Source organism: Musa acuminata, chromosome BXJ2-7 (genome assembly GCF_036884655.1).
Source record: "Musa acuminata AAA Group cultivar baxijiao chromosome BXJ2-7, Cavendish_Baxijiao_AAA, whole genome shotgun sequence".
Classification (NCBI taxonomy): domain Eukaryota; kingdom Viridiplantae; phylum Streptophyta; class Magnoliopsida; order Zingiberales; family Musaceae; genus Musa; species Musa acuminata.
In genome coordinates, this window is record NC_088344.1 from 10,334,345 (window position 1) to 10,352,178 (window position 17,834).

The 17,834-nt window shown below is 38.3% G+C and overlaps 2 protein-coding genes across 4 annotated transcripts in view; one reads left to right on the top strand and one right to left on the bottom strand.

The window, feature by feature from the left end:
* The window catches only part of LOC135617155 (uncharacterized), a 41,335-nt gene extending 35,609 nt beyond the window's left edge, over nt 1–5,726 (top strand). For all 3 annotated transcript variants that reach the window (XM_065117113.1, XM_065117114.1, XM_065117115.1), the window contains 7 exons: nt 354–470; nt 568–689; nt 768–1,533; nt 1,679–1,933; nt 2,018–2,200; nt 3,490–3,828; nt 4,698–5,726. In XM_065117113.1, coding sequence (XP_064973185.1) covers nt 354–470; nt 568–689; nt 768–1,533; nt 1,679–1,933; nt 2,018–2,200; nt 3,490–3,828; nt 4,698–5,450 — 2,535 coding nt within the window. In that variant the 3' untranslated portion in view covers nt 5,451–5,726. The remainder of the gene's footprint in view (nt 1–353; nt 471–567; nt 690–767; nt 1,534–1,678; nt 1,934–2,017; nt 2,201–3,489; nt 3,829–4,697) is intronic.
* An 846-nt stretch (nt 5,727–6,572) lies between these two features.
* LOC135617156 (type I inositol polyphosphate 5-phosphatase 1-like) lies at nt 6,573–12,740 on the bottom strand. Its single transcript, XM_065117116.1, has 9 exons — nt 12,515–12,740; nt 12,251–12,425; nt 10,099–10,186; nt 9,874–9,978; nt 8,751–9,582; nt 7,610–7,794; nt 7,419–7,527; nt 7,070–7,212; nt 6,573–6,937 (listed from the first exon to the last, which is right to left on the bottom strand). The coding sequence occupies exons 1-9, from the start codon at nt 12,662–12,664 to the stop codon at nt 6,661–6,663; spliced, it is 2,064 nt and encodes a 687-aa protein (XP_064973188.1). The 5' UTR covers nt 12,665–12,740; the 3' UTR covers nt 6,573–6,660.
* Between the last annotated feature and the right edge of the window lie 5,094 nt (nt 12,741–17,834).

Consider the following 17,834-nt stretch of genomic DNA (forward strand, 5'->3'; position numbering starts at 1 on the left):
AACACTGCAACCTTTGTTTAGTTTTGACATTTTAAAGTGTTTGCTTCACTCCAATAAGTTCCTCATAATTGAGCAACCATCATAGTATGGCCTTGCTATATAATTATTTATTTGTATCATCTTCATATTGTAAGAGTAATGCTGTCATATTTTGAATCTAATTAATGTAGTTGTTATTTTAGTCGAATGGCTATTGGACTTGATATAGGCTTTATTTGGGCTATTTATAGGCCAAACCAAGTGTTTATATAAATTCATTTTGATTCTTTAGTTTCTTTTCCAGATTACTGAGATTGAACTTGCTCTGATGCACTATATATAATGTTTTTCATATTGGAGTTCAACTTTTGCAGGCTGAAGCAATGGTGGCAGAGTGGAAGGAGTTCCTATGGGATGTTCCAGAGGAAAGAGCTGCTCTATGGAACCATTGTCAGACACTTTTCCTGAGATTTTCGTTTCCACCTTTGCAGGTCGGCCTTTTGTAAATTAGTGGACATGTTTGAAAATGCACTCACTGAAATCATTTTATGCTCATCCTTGGTGATATTTAATGGGGTTTCTTTTCAGGCAGGATTGTTTTTCCTTAAACATGCGGAAGCTGTTGAGAAAGAAATTCCAGCAAGAGAACTACATGAGATGCTTCTACTTTCACTGCAGTGGCTAAGTGGAACAATTACACATTCTCCACCGTAAGTTATTTTTTATAAGTATATATGACAGCAGTCCATTTGCTTTTTTCTTGGTTAAGTTTTTGTGCTTCTGCACAGGGTTTATCCTTTGCATATTCTACGAGAGATCGAAACTAGAGTGTGGCTCTTAGCTGTAGAATCAGAAGCTCAGTTTAAGGCTGAACGTGACTTTACATCACTCAGCTCTGTTCAGAATCTGGTGGGTGGAAGTTCTACCAGCATTATAGAACAGACTGCAAGTATCATTACGAAAATGGATAATCATATAAATGCAATGTTGACGAAAGTTAGTGATAGAAATGGTACAAGGGAAATTACCTTCCTAAATAACCGAAATTCACATACCTCAGAATCTAACAGTATAGCAGCTGCAGTGAGCAGTGCAAGGATGAAGAGAAGGACCAAAATTAACCTTCCATTAAGACGGTCTGTGATAGATAATCTGGAAAGTAATAATGATTCTGATGATTACTCTGACTCTTCTTATCAGCCTAAGAACAATGGCGAACTGTCTAAATCTATGCTATCACAAGAAGAAAGCATGAATATAGAAACATCTATTTCAGCATGGGAAAAAAGAGTACAACCTGCAGAAGTGGAGAAGGCTGTTCTTTCTTTATTGGAGTTTGGACAGATAACAGCTACTAAACAGCTTCAACAGAAACTGTCTCCATCACATGTGCCAGTGGAACTTGCCCTTGTTGATTGTGCTCTGAAGGTTGCTATCTTATCATCTTCCAATAACAATGGAGAGCTTAGTGATACAATTATTGATCCAGAGATCCTTGCAGTTATTGTTTCAGCTGGAGTGTCAATCAGCGATCACATAATTGAACCATTACAGGTTTGATAATGGCACCGATCTGATTGTCATTTGTTTAAATTGCATAGCTGTTACTGGCTTAAGAGAACAAGAATGGTTCAATCTTAGATTTGATATACAGTTGTCGTGTTAGATATTTCTTATCATTTTTGTTATTAAATTACAGGCTTTGGAGTTCTTAGCTATGAAGTGCAATGAAGGTTCTGGGCGTGGGTTGTGCCGGAGAATAATTGCTGTTGTCAAATCTGCAAAAGTATTAGGCATCCCTTTTTCTGAAGCATTTGACAAAAAACCTATCGATTTGCTGCAATTGCTTTCCCTCAAAGCACAAGATTCTCTTGAGGAAGCCAAACTCTTGGTGCAGACTCACACAATTCCTGCACCCAGTATTGCGCGTATTCTTGCTGAATCTTTTCTAAAGGCATGCTTTCTGTTTTGACAGATATGAACATTGATGCTTTACTTTTATCGTGACATCTTTCTTAAAATTAATTTTTGGACACAGGGGCTATTGGCTGCACATCGTGGTGGGTACATGGATTCTCAAAAGGAAGAAGGCCCTGCACCTCTTTTGTGGAGATTTGCTGATTTTTTGAAGTGGGCACAACTTTGTCCTTCAGAACCAGAAATTGGCCATGCACTCATGCGTCTAGTAATGACAGGACAAGAAATACCACATGCTTGTGAGGTATTGCATTCTTGATTCAATGTGATCACAAACCAGATACACCACCTTCTATGCATTCTTCTCATGTTTGGGTTCATTCTTTGTGGAGTTTTGTGAATGCTAAGCTTGCTACAGGCCTTATTTGACCTTTACTACTCATCACTGATGGAAAATAGTTTCTTATATGTTTCTGAAGTAGTTATGCATATCTTCAAATAACAGTCACACAAACTAGAGATCTGTATGACAGTTGCCTTTCACAGAAAGCAGGTATCATTTAGTGTATACATTGCTTGCAGATCATAACATATACCACATATATTGATGCTAAATGATAGATTATATCAGTATGTATATGGTCAACAGGGATGTGGTTATCACAGTGACGCAGAACGAGCTACCTGACATGTTGAATTTCAAAAGTTGAGATAGGTCTACATAGATGTTATATATCTGTTGCATGGATATACATGTCAATGAAGCTAATATCTCTAAAATATTGATATCTTGCACGTATAGGGTTAAAATATTTAAGACAGCAAAAGATGGACAAGATACAAGACATTGCAGACTGTTAGATGGTGAAACTACCTATGTCAAAGGCTGCACATTAGTATTAAATCTCTTTCTAGGTAAATTCTGGGGATGGCTTATACAGTATACCTGTTATCATCAAGTCAAAATAAAATTATATTGTCATAGGTAAGGCTGCGTACATTGATTCTCCTCAGACCTCACATTGGCAGGAGCCTTGTCAATTGGGTACACCCTTTTCTTATTGTCATAGGTGGTGTTTGATATAAATAGATTTTTTATAAATATTTTGTAGCTGAAGATTTAAAATCTAATTTGAAATTTTTTATTTTATTTTATTTTATTTTATTTTTTGAGTATTTATATCTTGTCCGAATGAAACCTTATGCACAGCATTGATTTTATGTATTGCTGAAATTTTGACTTTTTAAAAATATCTGACAATTAGAAACATATGAGTATATTTTAAAATCTAGGTGATATGCAGCCAAACCCTACTGATATTTTCCAACAAAGTTGATTTAGATGTCCTGTAATGTTTGTTTCTCATTACATTTCATGAGGCAAGGAATCTGTTTCTCAGAAGTTTATCAGGATGAGCAAGGGCCCCTTGCGAGTTTCACCTCATTTTAGGATGGATAGTATGATGCTCTATGATACCTACTTACAAATATCTTCAATTAACTGTTTCTTTTACTGTTCAACATGTTCATTGGTAAATTACTCGTTACATTTTAACCTTTTTTCTCAAAAAGAAAACTGAAATGGTTTTGCAGGTTGAACTCCTTATACTTTCACATCACTTCTACAAGTCTTCTGCCTGCCTAGATGGAGTTGATGTTCTTGTGACCCTTGCTGCAAATAGAGTTGAATCATATGTCTTGGAGGGAGATTTTTCTTGTTTGGCTCGCCTTGTTACTGGAGTCAGCAATTTCCATGCCTTGAATTTCATTTTAAACATCCTCATAGAGAATGGCCAGCTTGTTCTGCTACTTCAGAAGTATTCTACTGCAGAAATGGCCACTGGCACAGCTGCCGCAGTCAGAGGATTCAGAATGGCTGTTCTTACATCACTAAAGCTATTTAATCCGCATGACCTTGATGCATTTGCCATGGTTAGTATGAGTCCCTCTTTATCAGTGATTTTATGTTTCTCCAGAAGTAATTGAATCATGGCTCTTTTATGATTTATCCTTGATAATATGATTTGTCGAGGATTGGTGGATCTGGTAATTATTTCTATGAAACAAATCCGGGCACAACAAATTTGTCACTTTATATTATTTGTTTCTGATGTGTTTTCATTATAAAAGAAATTTTATCAATATAATGCTTGTCATATTTTTATGGATAGAAACAATACTGGTATGCTATACAGTTGCATGTTATTCTTAATGCCTTTGATCTCGTATTATGATTTTTCACATGGTCCATGATCATAAAAACACCTATTGAAGGTGGCTGAAAAAAGTTGAAGCCAACTATTTTCGTTTTGGGTACTGGATTCGTACTGGCATATGTTGGTATTGCCTGTACGTACTGAGTTTCAAAAAAGAATCCAGAAGAAGGGCTAAAAATAAAAAAAAAGTTTACTGCCCTGTACAAGCCATATCGGGCGACAGAAGCCCTGTCCCAGATGGTCGAAATCTTATAGCGGAACCATCCAGTTTACCTTAGTCCACGTGTTAATCAGTTGGATCAGTAAATATCCCTTGAACCAAACAATTGGATGTTATTGTAAATCTTGGTTGAAACATTTCAGGTTATTATAACTATAAATTACAAGGATTATCTGATTATTTTTTTTTATTAGGTTTGTCGGTAGCCATTTGCACCAACCTTCAACTGGTGTGGCTTTACACTTCTGAATACTACATGTTGCATCTTAGCCATTTAAAATAAGCTTTTCTTAACTGTTTTGTGGAAGTGTGCAGAGCGGAAATATAGAGAATGTTTCCAGTAATTTTCTCCTTTTCTCATACAGGTCTATAACCATTTTGACATGAAGCATGAGACAGCTTCGCTTCTTGAGTCTCGATCCTTGCAGTACATGCAGCAGTGGCTCTCTTGTCGTGACAAGGATCTTCGAACTGAATACCTGCTTGATGCCATGTGCCATTATATCGAGGCTGCTGAAGTCCTTTCCGGTATTGATGCAGGGCAGAAAACTCATAATGCTTGCGCCCAAGCTTCCCTCCTCTCCCTTCAGATCAGGATCCCTGACATCAACTGGATTGCACTCCCAGAAACCAAGGCTCGTAGGGTGCTTGTAGAGCAGTCTCGTTTTCAGGAGGCCCTAATTGTGGCAGAAGCATACAAACTAAACCAGCCCAGTGAGTGGGCTCCAGTACTATGGAACCAGATGTTGAAACCTGACCTAATTGAACAGTTTGTGGCGGAGTTTGTAGCAGTGCTTCCATTACAGCCAACGATGCTTCTAGAGCTGGCAAGGTACTACCGGAGTGAGGTTGCAGCCAGAGGGGATCAATCTCATTTTTCTGTGTGGCTCTCTCCAGGAGGGCTGCCTGCTGAGTGGATTAAGCATTTAGGCAGGTCATTCAGAACCCTGCTGAAGAGGACAAGAGACCTGAGACTGAGGATGCAGTTGGCAACGACAGCAACAGGATTTCTGGATGTGACTAATGCATGCATGAAGGTGATGGATAAGGTTCCAGAGAATGCTGGGCCCCTTATCTTGAGGAGGGGTCATGGCGGGGCTTACTTACCCCTTATGTAGAATTCTTTCACATGAGATTTTCGTGGATATTCTTCTCGAGATTGGGCATCATGGCCGAACGGTTGTGTTGACATGCGCTGGCATTAGATTTGAGTGCTCATTACTCTGGTGGTCTGAAGAGCAAGTAGAGGTTATTTTTTTGACCTTGTTTTTCGAATGTAAATGCTTATTGAGTGATTGGTATTCTTTTGGCAAAGATATATGAGCATTGTAAGTGGTCAATGTGGAACATATATATATATTTTTAAAATCAGAAGATACTATTGGGGTTGCTGATGGTCTGCTTCTGATGTAAAGCAAATTTGCTGTATATGAAACCGTTGTATCATGCAATTTTGTGATGCACAATGCAATATAGCTTTATCCAAGAACATTGTGCACGATAAAAGCTGATTCTGGGTGCAGCCGAGGAATCCAGTGTTTGATACCTGAGTTCCTAATATCGTTTGTGTCATTATTTGTACTGGAAGAACAGAATTGTCATTAATTTCTTTTTACTGGGAGGATATTGCTATGAATTCTTCACGAATATGTAATAAGGATCAACGTTTGTCCTAACCCATCTTGATGTGGAGGAAGGAAGATTCCAATATATAAGAATGAGGCATTATAATGTCAACAGAGACGAGAAATTAACTTTTGTTCAATTTGCATGACTCTGACAAGAACGTTGTAACATGATACTGTAATCTTGGAAGACAGGATCTGTGATCGTCGCTCAAGGGCAGTGTCAACGCAGCCTCGTGTATGAAAGGATTGTTGCATTCTTTGCATAAGTACTGGAGTCGATGACCATCAGAGATTGTTGCATTCCTTGCATAAGTTTATTCTCCAAGTATTGATCCAGAAATATTTGAAGTTTTCTTGGACTATTATTAAATATAAGTTTTTGAACATGATAATCAAGTATTAATTTAGATATTAGTTGTTTGATATGAATATTGATCCGGAGACAATCGAGGTCCTATTTCGCGTTTGTGTAAGATTACGTCGCGGACACACGCGACACACTCGACAAGATAAATTCAATATTTGAATTAGTTAATTTTTTTTTTTATTTCTATCGACATTCTATATGACATCCTGAATAAACGGTTAAAAAAAAATTATCCATTTATAATTCCAGGCTCATTAAATTAACTAGATCATGCTTCACCATGCGTTCTTTGTGGTGTTTTATTGGTTTAGCTAAAATAAGGGGTGACAGTAACTAAATGAAAGAATGCTTGTTATGGTAGAATACACAACTCACTTCCCCTGGGACTGGATGGCCCGTCTCATGATTGAAATCCAAATCCGGCAACGTTTGTCCATCTTCTACCTCTGCATCTGTTAGACTCAGAGCCTTCTGCAGTTTTCTGTGACAGAATACCTCAACCTCAGCCATGAAAATGGCGGTGACAGGACGGTGATCTGAAAGCTTCAGTTCGGATCTTCTGTAGCTCAGAAGCCTCACACCCTTTCCGAACGAAAGAATGCGGTCGCACCTGAGGTGGCAACGGTACTTAGTCACAACTCTCATCCATACCACCCATCACCGAAAACAAGTAGAAGCTGAAATAAAAGACTCATGCGTACAGGCATGTCGTCACCGATGAGAATTATAAGCTCATACATACCAAGCTGGATTTCTCCTTCCTCCCCTGTGGTCGTGTCCGACGTAGGTTGTGGAGTTGAACTCGTACTTGTAGGTTGCTGGAAAGTCTATTGCACCCTCTGACCACCCATCAAAAGCGCGTCCTTTCTTCAGCTCCCGCTTCAGCTGCCACGGAATAGGGTATCGGCAGAAGTCATTTCATGTACTATGCAAAGAGTTCTGCACTTATCATGTAAGAAATGCATGCTGCACATTGTCAAAACACGTACAGCGTCGTCATCTGGGGTTTGGAATTGCCCTTTCCAACCAGAGAAATCATAGTAGACAGCAAAGACAAGAACAATGGGTTCCGTTATCCAATGTTCCACTACCTGGTCCCTTCCTTCCAACATACTCCAATTTTCGCTGGCAATAAGTTCGTGTGTTCTCTCAAATGACAAGTCGATGCGGTAGTTTAGATCTCCCAGCCAGAAAATTCTTCTGTGAAAATAAGATCTCGGAGTTGAGAAACAGTATCAGATCAAAGATCAAATCGGAGAAAGATAAGAGAGTTTCAACTCACTCATGGTCATGGATTGTTTGGGGCATTCCCATACGAGCAACCTTGCTAAACTGGGTTCTGCGATGGATTTCTTGCACATCTGCATTCCTTCGGAGTTCGTCCCCACTTTGTTGACCTGACGATAGGTGGCTACATATGAAGCAAAAGAGCGTTTGATAGACTGACATGCTGACTGATATGGAGCCCTGCATCATATTCGAAGTAATCAACAGATTGTATATATGCTGCCGCAGCACGCAATTATTTATCCAGCTCATTACATGAATGTCATAGTGACGATCTGTGTTCAGGATACAGTACATGTCTCAAACTCACTTGCATGATTATTGACGATAACTCCATACAGGTAATAAACATCAGCAACAATATTTAGTTTAGGACAATAATAACTATTATCGTATGCTAAACATGGATTAACAAAAATGATTATCATTATCGTAACTTATAATGATTAGTCCTACATCGAAAATGGATAAAACTAACATTGACTCGTAAGATTCTAATGAATATATTATTATTACTATCATCCAAAATATTTTGATAAGTGATTTAGGTTCAATAAAGTTGATAAGCTAGTTAGCCTCAGATTATAATATTTTGATATTAGAATCGACATAGTAATAAAGCATAATAAGGGTCGCGAAGAAAAAAAAACTACCTATGGATGGAATCAGAACTTACATAATTTATCATTAGCGTGACCATCATTTGGCTACACCTCATATGCAGTAAAGCCCAATTGATCGGGTCAGATAGTGTGATAGCACAATTCTATCTATTATCATAGACATGTGTCTTCTTCTTCTACCTTTGGAACCTATTCAGTGACATGGTAAAGTTGGTGAAGGAGGTCAATATTATCGAGTTTCAACCTATACACTGAAATCTTAATGATTCGACATATAGGGTAGCTAATTGGGGCATGGTGACTAACCATGTAGCCTTCTGGGAAGGTGATTTTGTTAGACAATTACAGCCTCTAACTTTTGTTTCCAGAACAGTTTGACATCTAATGAAATTACTTTCCTTTTATAAAAAAATAATATTTAAAATTTGTCTATGCTGAATCGAAGTACACAAAAATTCTACAGAAGGAACTTATTCTAATCTCAACTCAGTCAAGATAGGAGAGGAAACTTACTTTGTTGCCGATGTAACCCATTACACCCACACCGACAGTAGACACCTTCAAGTTGCGGATGTGCTTCCTCAGGCTGCGGCGGACCCATAATGAGAGGTAGATTCCGACCATTTGTTTGCTTATTATCCTCACAAAAGCCAGTCTTTTCTTTCTACACCTGACAACGTTCAGGTCAAGCTCAGGAACCAAACCAATCTCTGATGACTTCTTGAGCTCACCATGCACCGGATTGAATGGATTGTGAGTTCTGAAAGACTTATTTGACCTAAAGGAACATGACTTGTTTAAGGCATGCTTGGGTAACAAGTCTAATTGCTGTTCTGGCCAGATCAACCCAATCCTCTCTGCGGTGCTGAGAGTCTTCAGCAGCTTCTTTTGCTGGGTCGTTGTTGTTGTTGTTGCTGCTGAGTTCACATCATAATCTAACAAAGTGAAGTGATTCAGCCTTTGTAATCTCTTCGTGGTGGGTGGCTTAGTCGGATCAAGTTCCTGTGGTGGGTCTGATTCAGCATGATCAGAATTAGAATCCAGAGAGCTTTTCGATTCATCAGCACTCGTAGGGTTCTCGACGTTGCTGCCAGTATGACTGAAAAGTTGTTCTTCATCGTCGTCACTGTCAGTCTCAGAGAGCAGTTCGTCCATGGTGATGGTAGCATCTGCTGATGTCTCGAACCGGGATGGAGAAGGAGGATCGCTGTAACATTTGTACTTCGGTTTGATGGGCCGAATCCTATTTAGTGTGTCACGAATGAGATCTTCCCATTTTGTAACTGGGCGACTGTCCTCGGCGCCAAAGATATTGCCCGCATTTAAGGGGACAATTTCTTGTATACTGCATCAGAAATCTCACATCAAGATCACCACATTCGTGTCTAAGAAACACATGTAAATCGAGATCAGGGATTTAGCATCAAAAGGCACACACACAAACAAAAAAGGAGTCGATAATACACGACAAGATTCAAACAACTCGTAAGCATAATCACTAGTGCAGCTGATGTAATTAATTCTAAGCAAAATGGCATGAAATATCACGTTGTCAAGACTTGCACCGGCAAGTGTAACATATGCAGACTAAGATCAATTGCTGCTTGGTTGATTTAAGCTACAAGTTCTGGTTTACCCGAGTGCGTAGATATCAGCAGGCTCCTCCATATCTACCCACTCTGATACGTCCAGGTTCTCCGGTGGAAATTGGCCCCCGACATTCCATGTCCCGATGCAGACCCTGACGAGCCAAAACCCAAAAAGCTTCAAATCTCTCGTAGGAGAACGGAACTCTAATATGCTCGAGAACGAGGACCAATCTAGTGTTTGCCAAAAATGACATAACCAAGTAGACACTTGCCTGAGTTCCTTGGTGTTAATATACTGTGCGCGAAGGGTCTCCGAGTTCCTCCTCTTCAACTTGTACGGGATGCTCTCGAGGTTGTCATCTGCAGCAGGAGGCCATTAAGTTACCCACGGGAGAGAGGAAGTACGCGAGGGATATCACGTTAAACAGTATGGAGCTGATGCGTAGAGAACATAAGGAGATAACACGACAATCATGGCGGATAGAGCGGAGGTGTGATGGCAACAAGTATTCTCAAATATCAATCCACTTCTTTTTTTGTACTTACTTTCGTCTTCACATTGTTACTTAAAAATGATTCCATGATCTTTGAAAGATTCTTTATCATTTTCGTCTCTTCTTCATATCAATCTTTTTTTTTATTATATTTATATTATTAAAAATATTCAAGTGTATGAGATGAAAAAAGATTAACTAATTAGAATATAGTTATATTTTGACTTGCAACCTAATAAGATTAGAGTTTTGGGTTGAATTGATTATGCTTGAAGGGCTTATTTGGAAGTTTTCTTTAAGAAAAAATTGATGGAATAATATAACAAATCATCAACTCTACACCAATCTTCAAAGTGGGAAGTTTCATTTGAAAGGTCATCATAGTTTTCGATTCATTGCAAAGAGAAACGTGAGACAAAGTTTAGATTAGGCCGTTTTGGATTGGAATGTCTCTTTATGAGTCTCAACCACTAAGATAAACCTTGGATGGTTAGGTCAGGCTAAGGAACACTTAACTAACACTTATTTTCTCCTTCTATTAGTAATAACGTGAAAGTAATACTGAATGAGTGATAACATAAGTTCAAGTACACCTATGCTTGATGAGCTCCTCGAAGATTTGGTGGGGCTAATTATAGATTACTCTTATTGTTAATTATCTTTAACATCTTCATCCCTATATTTTAAAAAGTTACATTGGCATCGTTGTAGTTACAAAAGTTAAACATCTCGATTTATTTATCCTAACGATATTAGTTTTATTGACGTAAACATAAAAACGGATAAATGATAATTTTAACATTCAGTGATGGATAACATTAGTGGTAACAGATGGCATCATCGTTGGTGTCGATACCGACGTAGTAGCCTGGCCACCTTCGATGATGATAAGGTTTGCTCTCACTATGATGCCACTTGCTTCCATGAAGAGCATGCCACTAACCTCATTATCGCCTGCCTCACGTCACTCTATATCTGCATCAACGCTAACGCAAATGTCGAGTGACCCTTTCGTTGTTTGATAACTATGTCGATGTCAATATAAATGCAAAGTGACAAAAGAGTCGCTCAATAAGAGATGGTATTGGAATTAACATGATAATGAGAGAGTGATAGGAGCTCTAACAACCCTAGCTTTGGGCTGAGATTGGGATCCACCTAATGGGTCAGTGGCAAGATGACCACCATCTTCGTTGTAGATGCTGCGACAATCACCACCATTTGCTCAACAACTATGTTAGTGTTGATATAGATGTAGAGCGGTGTTAGGCGGGTGACGATGAGGTCGGTAACATGCTCCTCATAGAGGTGGGTGGCATCACAATAAGAATGGACATTATCATTGTTGGAGGTGGCTAGGCAACTACATCAACGTCAACGCTAGTGATGTTACCGTCCGTCACTATCGACATCGTCTGTCACTAAATATTAAAATTATCTTTTTATCTTTTGTTTTTATGTTTTCGTTGATAAAACTGATATCGTTAGGATAAATAGATTTAAATATTTTACTTTTATAATTATAAAAATATTAATTTAAAATTTTAAAGAGTAAGGATCGAAACATCAATTATAACTATCTAGCTGGTAAAATATGATTAGTCAGATTTTGAGGGCAGGAAAAGGAACAAAAAGTGGCAGCTTTTGTAGCACCACCAAGGCATTAGGGGCACGAGCGAGGCAAAGGACTTTTGTTCAGTGGCGTCGGTAGGACGGTGAGTGGTGGTGCTTCAAAAATGGCGAAACTGTTCCCAACTTTTACCGCGTAAATAACTCACTGTTTGTTCTGTCTCTATCGGTGAAGATAAGAAAGAAAGAAAGACAGAAAATTACCAAAGACTGGCCATCTTGTTCACTGCTTACCAGACCAAAAACTGTGCACCCTTCGCTCATGAAGTGGAAGAGGAGCTAAAAGATCCACAAAACGTACCGTTTGCCTCAGTCTGAAACCGTCTCGCTCTCTTCCCCTCGTTCGCCTCACAACCACCGCACTCTCCATCATCTTCTTCAAGACCGCTATCGTTGCTGCCTTCGTCGGCGCTGAACTCGGAGTCATTGGTTCTGAGATTTAGCCATTTCTTGAGAACTGTCTTGGGCCAGAAGACCTGCAAGCGGAAGCGGTTTGAAACGCAACGCAAGAAACAATTCAAGAAAACAAACATGACAAATCAAAGAACAGTCAGCCTATCATAACCTCTCCTGGCTTCTTTGGCGCCTGCATCTTCCTAGGCGTAGTAAGCAGCAGCCTGTAGGCTATAATATTCCTCCGCTGCTCGCTACTCTCTTCTCCCTTTCTTGGCAATGAATGAACCGATGCTTGCTGAGAGGGTAATAAAATCGCCATCTTTAAAGAGCAGCGGCAAGGAAGTTGGAAAGAGATCAGAAGGCCGCATCCACCCCTGAAGACCCTCCGGATCGCGACCTCTATTTCGTTGTTGTGCATGTATCCCGAATCCAGTGCTTATTACATATTATCCTCGTTTAACATCCGGATCTTTAGAATTAAAATATTTATATTAAATATTTTATAATTATGAAAGAAAAATAATTAATTATATTTACTCGAATGTCATTGGTTTTACTGATAGAAGATGCGTGACAACATGTACAAAAATGGTATGAAAATATTGGATAGAAAAGTAATTTTTATAACTCCTTACGGGAGAAGAGGAGGAAGAGCAACGATAAAAAATGAGTTAAAAGATAAAAAGGAAGATGACGGTGCAGATGTCGACACTTTGCATCTACCTCGTTGTCACTCGATATCTACATCGGCACCGCTTTGCATCTGTGGTGAAATAGTCGCTCAATATCTGCATCGATGCTTATGCAGATGTAGAATGACGAAAGGGGGAAGAAGGATGAGGGATCGAAGAAAGGGAAGGGGAGAGAAAAAAAAGGAGAGTGATTATAAGATGTGAGGCAAAAAGAAGAAGAGAAAGAATGAAAAAATGGTCGTTCAATATCTGTATTAGCATCGACATAGATACAGGTGCAAATACAAAGCGTTGCTCGCATCTGATCAGTGCCGACACAGATATAGAGTGGCATCACTTAGCATTTATGGCGAAACAACTGCTCAACATCTGCATTGGCATCGATGCAAATGCAGAACATAACATCTTCGTTTTTCTCTTCTATCTCTCTCTTTGCCCCATCTCTTATCATTGCTCTCTTTCCTCTTTCTTCTCCTCCCCCTTCTTGCCCATTCCTGATCTCTCATCATTTTTCCTTCTTTCGTTGATCTATATCTACATCAACATCGATACAAATACCGAGCAGCGTTTTGCATCTGCTTTTGCATCCGCGTCAATGTCGATGTAGATGCTGAGCAATACTTTACATTTGTGCGGTGCCAATGCAAATACAAAATAGTGGCATTTACGCAGCGCTGACGCATATACAAAACATCGATATCTGCATCGTTTTCTTCCTTCTATCTCTTTGCGCGTATTGTTCTCGCTGACTACCACATCGTTCTTATCAATCATAATCACAATAGTCACCCATGGACTCAGTAACACTGCCATCCATCAACGCTATAAAAGAAGAAAGAAAACGTAATTAAGACATTAAAATTATCTTTTTCATATCGTTTTCATATTATTCTTGCACCTGTATCTTCTATCAATAAAATCGATGATGTTAGGATAAATGAGATTAATTGATTCGCTTTTATAACTATATCGATCTCAATATAAATTTTTTAAATTTAAAAATTAATATATTAAATAAGTTAAACTATAAGAATAATAATAGTATGTAATTAGCCAAATATCTATTGCGTATCCTTTTCTGGCCGGGTAGAGAATACTATGAGGAGTTCATGTCGCTCACCACCTGCCATGTGGTTGGAAGCAGCGGCGACAAATGCATCTCGCCCACAGGCAACGACAGAGAAATTAATGTGAGATGCTAAGTTACACGGTGATCGCTTGACTACGATTGGCGGCATATGTTACATGCACAGTTATTCATCGTTCACGAGCACGAGATCCACGGACACAAACGTACTTAAAACTCGTCAGCATCACTAAGAGTGCTTCGCCAGCGACCGGACGTTCAGTGTTCCAATCTACAAAATGGTAAATTCTCGAAATCTGATTAGTACAGTCAAAACTAGGGAACAAAATGAGATGGTTGATTGCCGCGTTGCTTCCATTAATTTCTGGTGAAGGTTAAAACCATACAGATGAAACCGTACACGACAGTCATCGCTATATTTTCCACGCCAACGGACAAATAATATGGTCATATGCTTAATAGAGGCGTAGTGAAAGATGGTAAAAGCCAGGATGGACTGATTCATCATGCATGATAAGAAAAGATCGCCATCAAATCAAGCGACTGATGAGAGGGAATACAACGAGTGGATTTGTCACTGCCTACCGTCCCCTCTGCTTTAAAGCGGTCCATTTTGATCATCAGTCTATTAATCACATGGAACACAAGATTCACCGGAACGCACTGGGGGGCTCGCAAAAGAGAAAGTGAGACGAATGATGTGATGAGAATAAAAGTGTGGCACCAGTTAGCGACTAGCTTAGCCTCTAAGCTTGGGATCTTTCCCCGACGTGCTGATTTCACTTGTAGTATCGGTGAAATAATGTGTGACCTTCTGTTACTTTATTATTACACATAGGGATAGTTTTAAGGTTCAAGTCTACGCGTAATATATATATATATATATATATATATATATATATATATATATATATATATATATATATATATATATATATATATATATATATATATATATATATATATATATATATATTATTTAATATAATAAAAGTATATTTTATTTTATTTTTTAAAATAAATACCTAACCCTGATATCTTTTTAAAAAAAAATAAAAAAAGTACTTTTGATATTATTATCTATGAAACTAAAAAATAATCCATTATCAATCCATGGGCATGAAACTAGCAATGAGTTTTTCCTCTTTATAAAAGGAAAGGAAGGAATGCATCCCATCTGACAATAGATGGGGGTGTTACTATATGCACACGAGAACAAGACGACTCAATCATAAGTAGAGATTCGGTCCTAAACTATAAGAAAAATCTGATCAGGACACACCGCTGGGACCAGCAGTGCGTGGCACTATAAGGTGGTCCTCGAAAGACTTTCTACAAAAGAGGGGAGGACCGTATGAGAGTGTCCGGAGGGAAGCCCAAGTGAATTACGACAGATGGGAGGTAGGTAGTATACGTTAATCTTTTACGAGGACAGGACAGGACAGGACAGGACAATCTTCACTCTGAAAACAAAAAGGAATTATACCAAAAACTCGCTGATGGGCAACTCTTGAATAATAAATCATGGAGGTATGTATCTCCATGTCCTTTTCTAAGATCAAATAAAATGTCCACATAGGGTGCGGTGCTAGTCAATTAGATGGACAAGTCGCATAAACAACGAATTGTTAACAAAGCGTTTGGTGTGCCTCAAATTGAACCCAGAGTGACTCTCAAACATAAAGAATCGATTCTTATATTGCATCAGAATCGAATCAATTCCGACAACATCTTATTCCTGTATGTTTTTGACGGTTTGATCAGAATCTAAATACCAACTTGAACAATTCGTACCAGAAGTCAGTTCAGTTGCCACCCAAATCTTTCTTTTTTCTCTTCCCTTTCCTTTATCTGACTAGAGCCACTACACATACTCATTTTCTTATGAAGCAATGTGATAACTACAAAGCTAAGTTCAGCCAATGGCGCAGGTAACAAAGCAATCATGCATATGATCAGGATCTTGAGTGAAGTTCATGATCTAGCATCAGGGGATGCATATGGTCCTATCTATGTCAGAAACCAAAAGAGAGACAGAAAATTAAGACCACTTGATAGTTAAGGGTTCAAAAAGGGAAACCAAAAGAGAGACAGAAAGATGGAAGCAAATTAAATGCTTAAATGACCACTTGATAGTTAAGACTCTTCCTATATATATTTATGTGATGTTGATTTTTGCCTTTCATGACTACTTGCTAGTTAATACTAGAATACATACACTTGATAGTAATTGTCTAGACTTCATTCCCCAATCGAGCTAGCAGCTACTCTTTTCCAAAAGTTAAGCTAGGAAGAAAAGCAAATAAATGAAATAAAACAAAACAGAACCTGAAGCTGTGACTAACATATATAAACGGCATGCCAATGACCACTACTCCCGAAATCTAAAGCTAGTAACACTTCATCAAACTCTGTTTCAATTGGAAAATCTCATTCCAACATGACAGGCTTAATTTCAAAATTATTTTAGAAACATATACAAACAGAGCTTTGCCTATACATCTGTTATGTATCATATCAAATGCTAATATGAAATATCTACTATAATATGCAACATCAAAGGCAATAAGCAGAACGATGCCCATATGAATAAAGGGATAGTTGTTGATCCCTAATAGGTACAAATATTCCCTCTTATATGCAGGTCTTTTACATGCTAAATGTTTGTTTGCTAAACCTTGTGGGGCTTTGGCTCCTCTATGAGCTCCATGGAATTTATATTATAGATCTTGTGCTATTATTTGCTATGGCACCCAACCAATTCTTGAGAGAAGCTAAGGTTTGATGTGTGTGTGGGACTAATGAGCCAGCTCATATGAGTTGAATGACTAGTGCAAGTGGACCATCCGTGCCTTGTGTATGCTTGCAACTGATCAATGGTTTCTAAGATACTAAATTGAGAGTGACTAAAACTGGGACATAATAATAATAAAAAAATCATCACATTATAATAATAGCAAACTAACTTTCATGCTCATCAGTGCATTAAAACAGAAAATTCTAGATGGTTTGCGTTCTTCAGACAGAAGCATTTAATCCTGATGATAGAAATGTTCAAATTTCTTCAATGATCACTTACACAACAAGATGGTAACAATCAAAAGCCTAGATGACAACGTAGATGCCTTATTGAGTTCATATCATAAATTAGGAAATATGACACCTACAATCATATTAACTGGTGATGCTTTGAGATACTACATTGTGAGCTGAAAGAGTTTGAAGACCTATTGTTTGATGAACTAATTCAAATAATTAAGACAAAATATAATAATGATCTCGGGAAGTGCAAGATCAGCAGAAATCAGAGCAGATACTGACGATTGTATCTATACAAAAATGTCCTAAACAAGAAAATATACAAGATCCCTGTCATTTGGAAGTTCAGACTCTAAGACATGCCAATCATTTGACTCATCAATTGTAATGGGTATTAAAGATCAATTCCAATGACATTCCCATCAATTGTCTGAAAATTCAGGCAACATCTCAGTAATTGAACTCTGCTCGCATGTTAGGGTCACTAACAAATAAGACTGAATGATGCTGGTAATACCTTTTGATGTATAATATATTTTTTATCACTTAAAAGAAAGCAAAAAGAAAATTTTGTATCACTTAAAAGCAGCGAATACAGTCAGTGCTAGAAGAATAAGCACTCAAAAAGGAAGCAAAAGGATTCAGTCAGTGGCCTCTCCACAAAAAGAAAC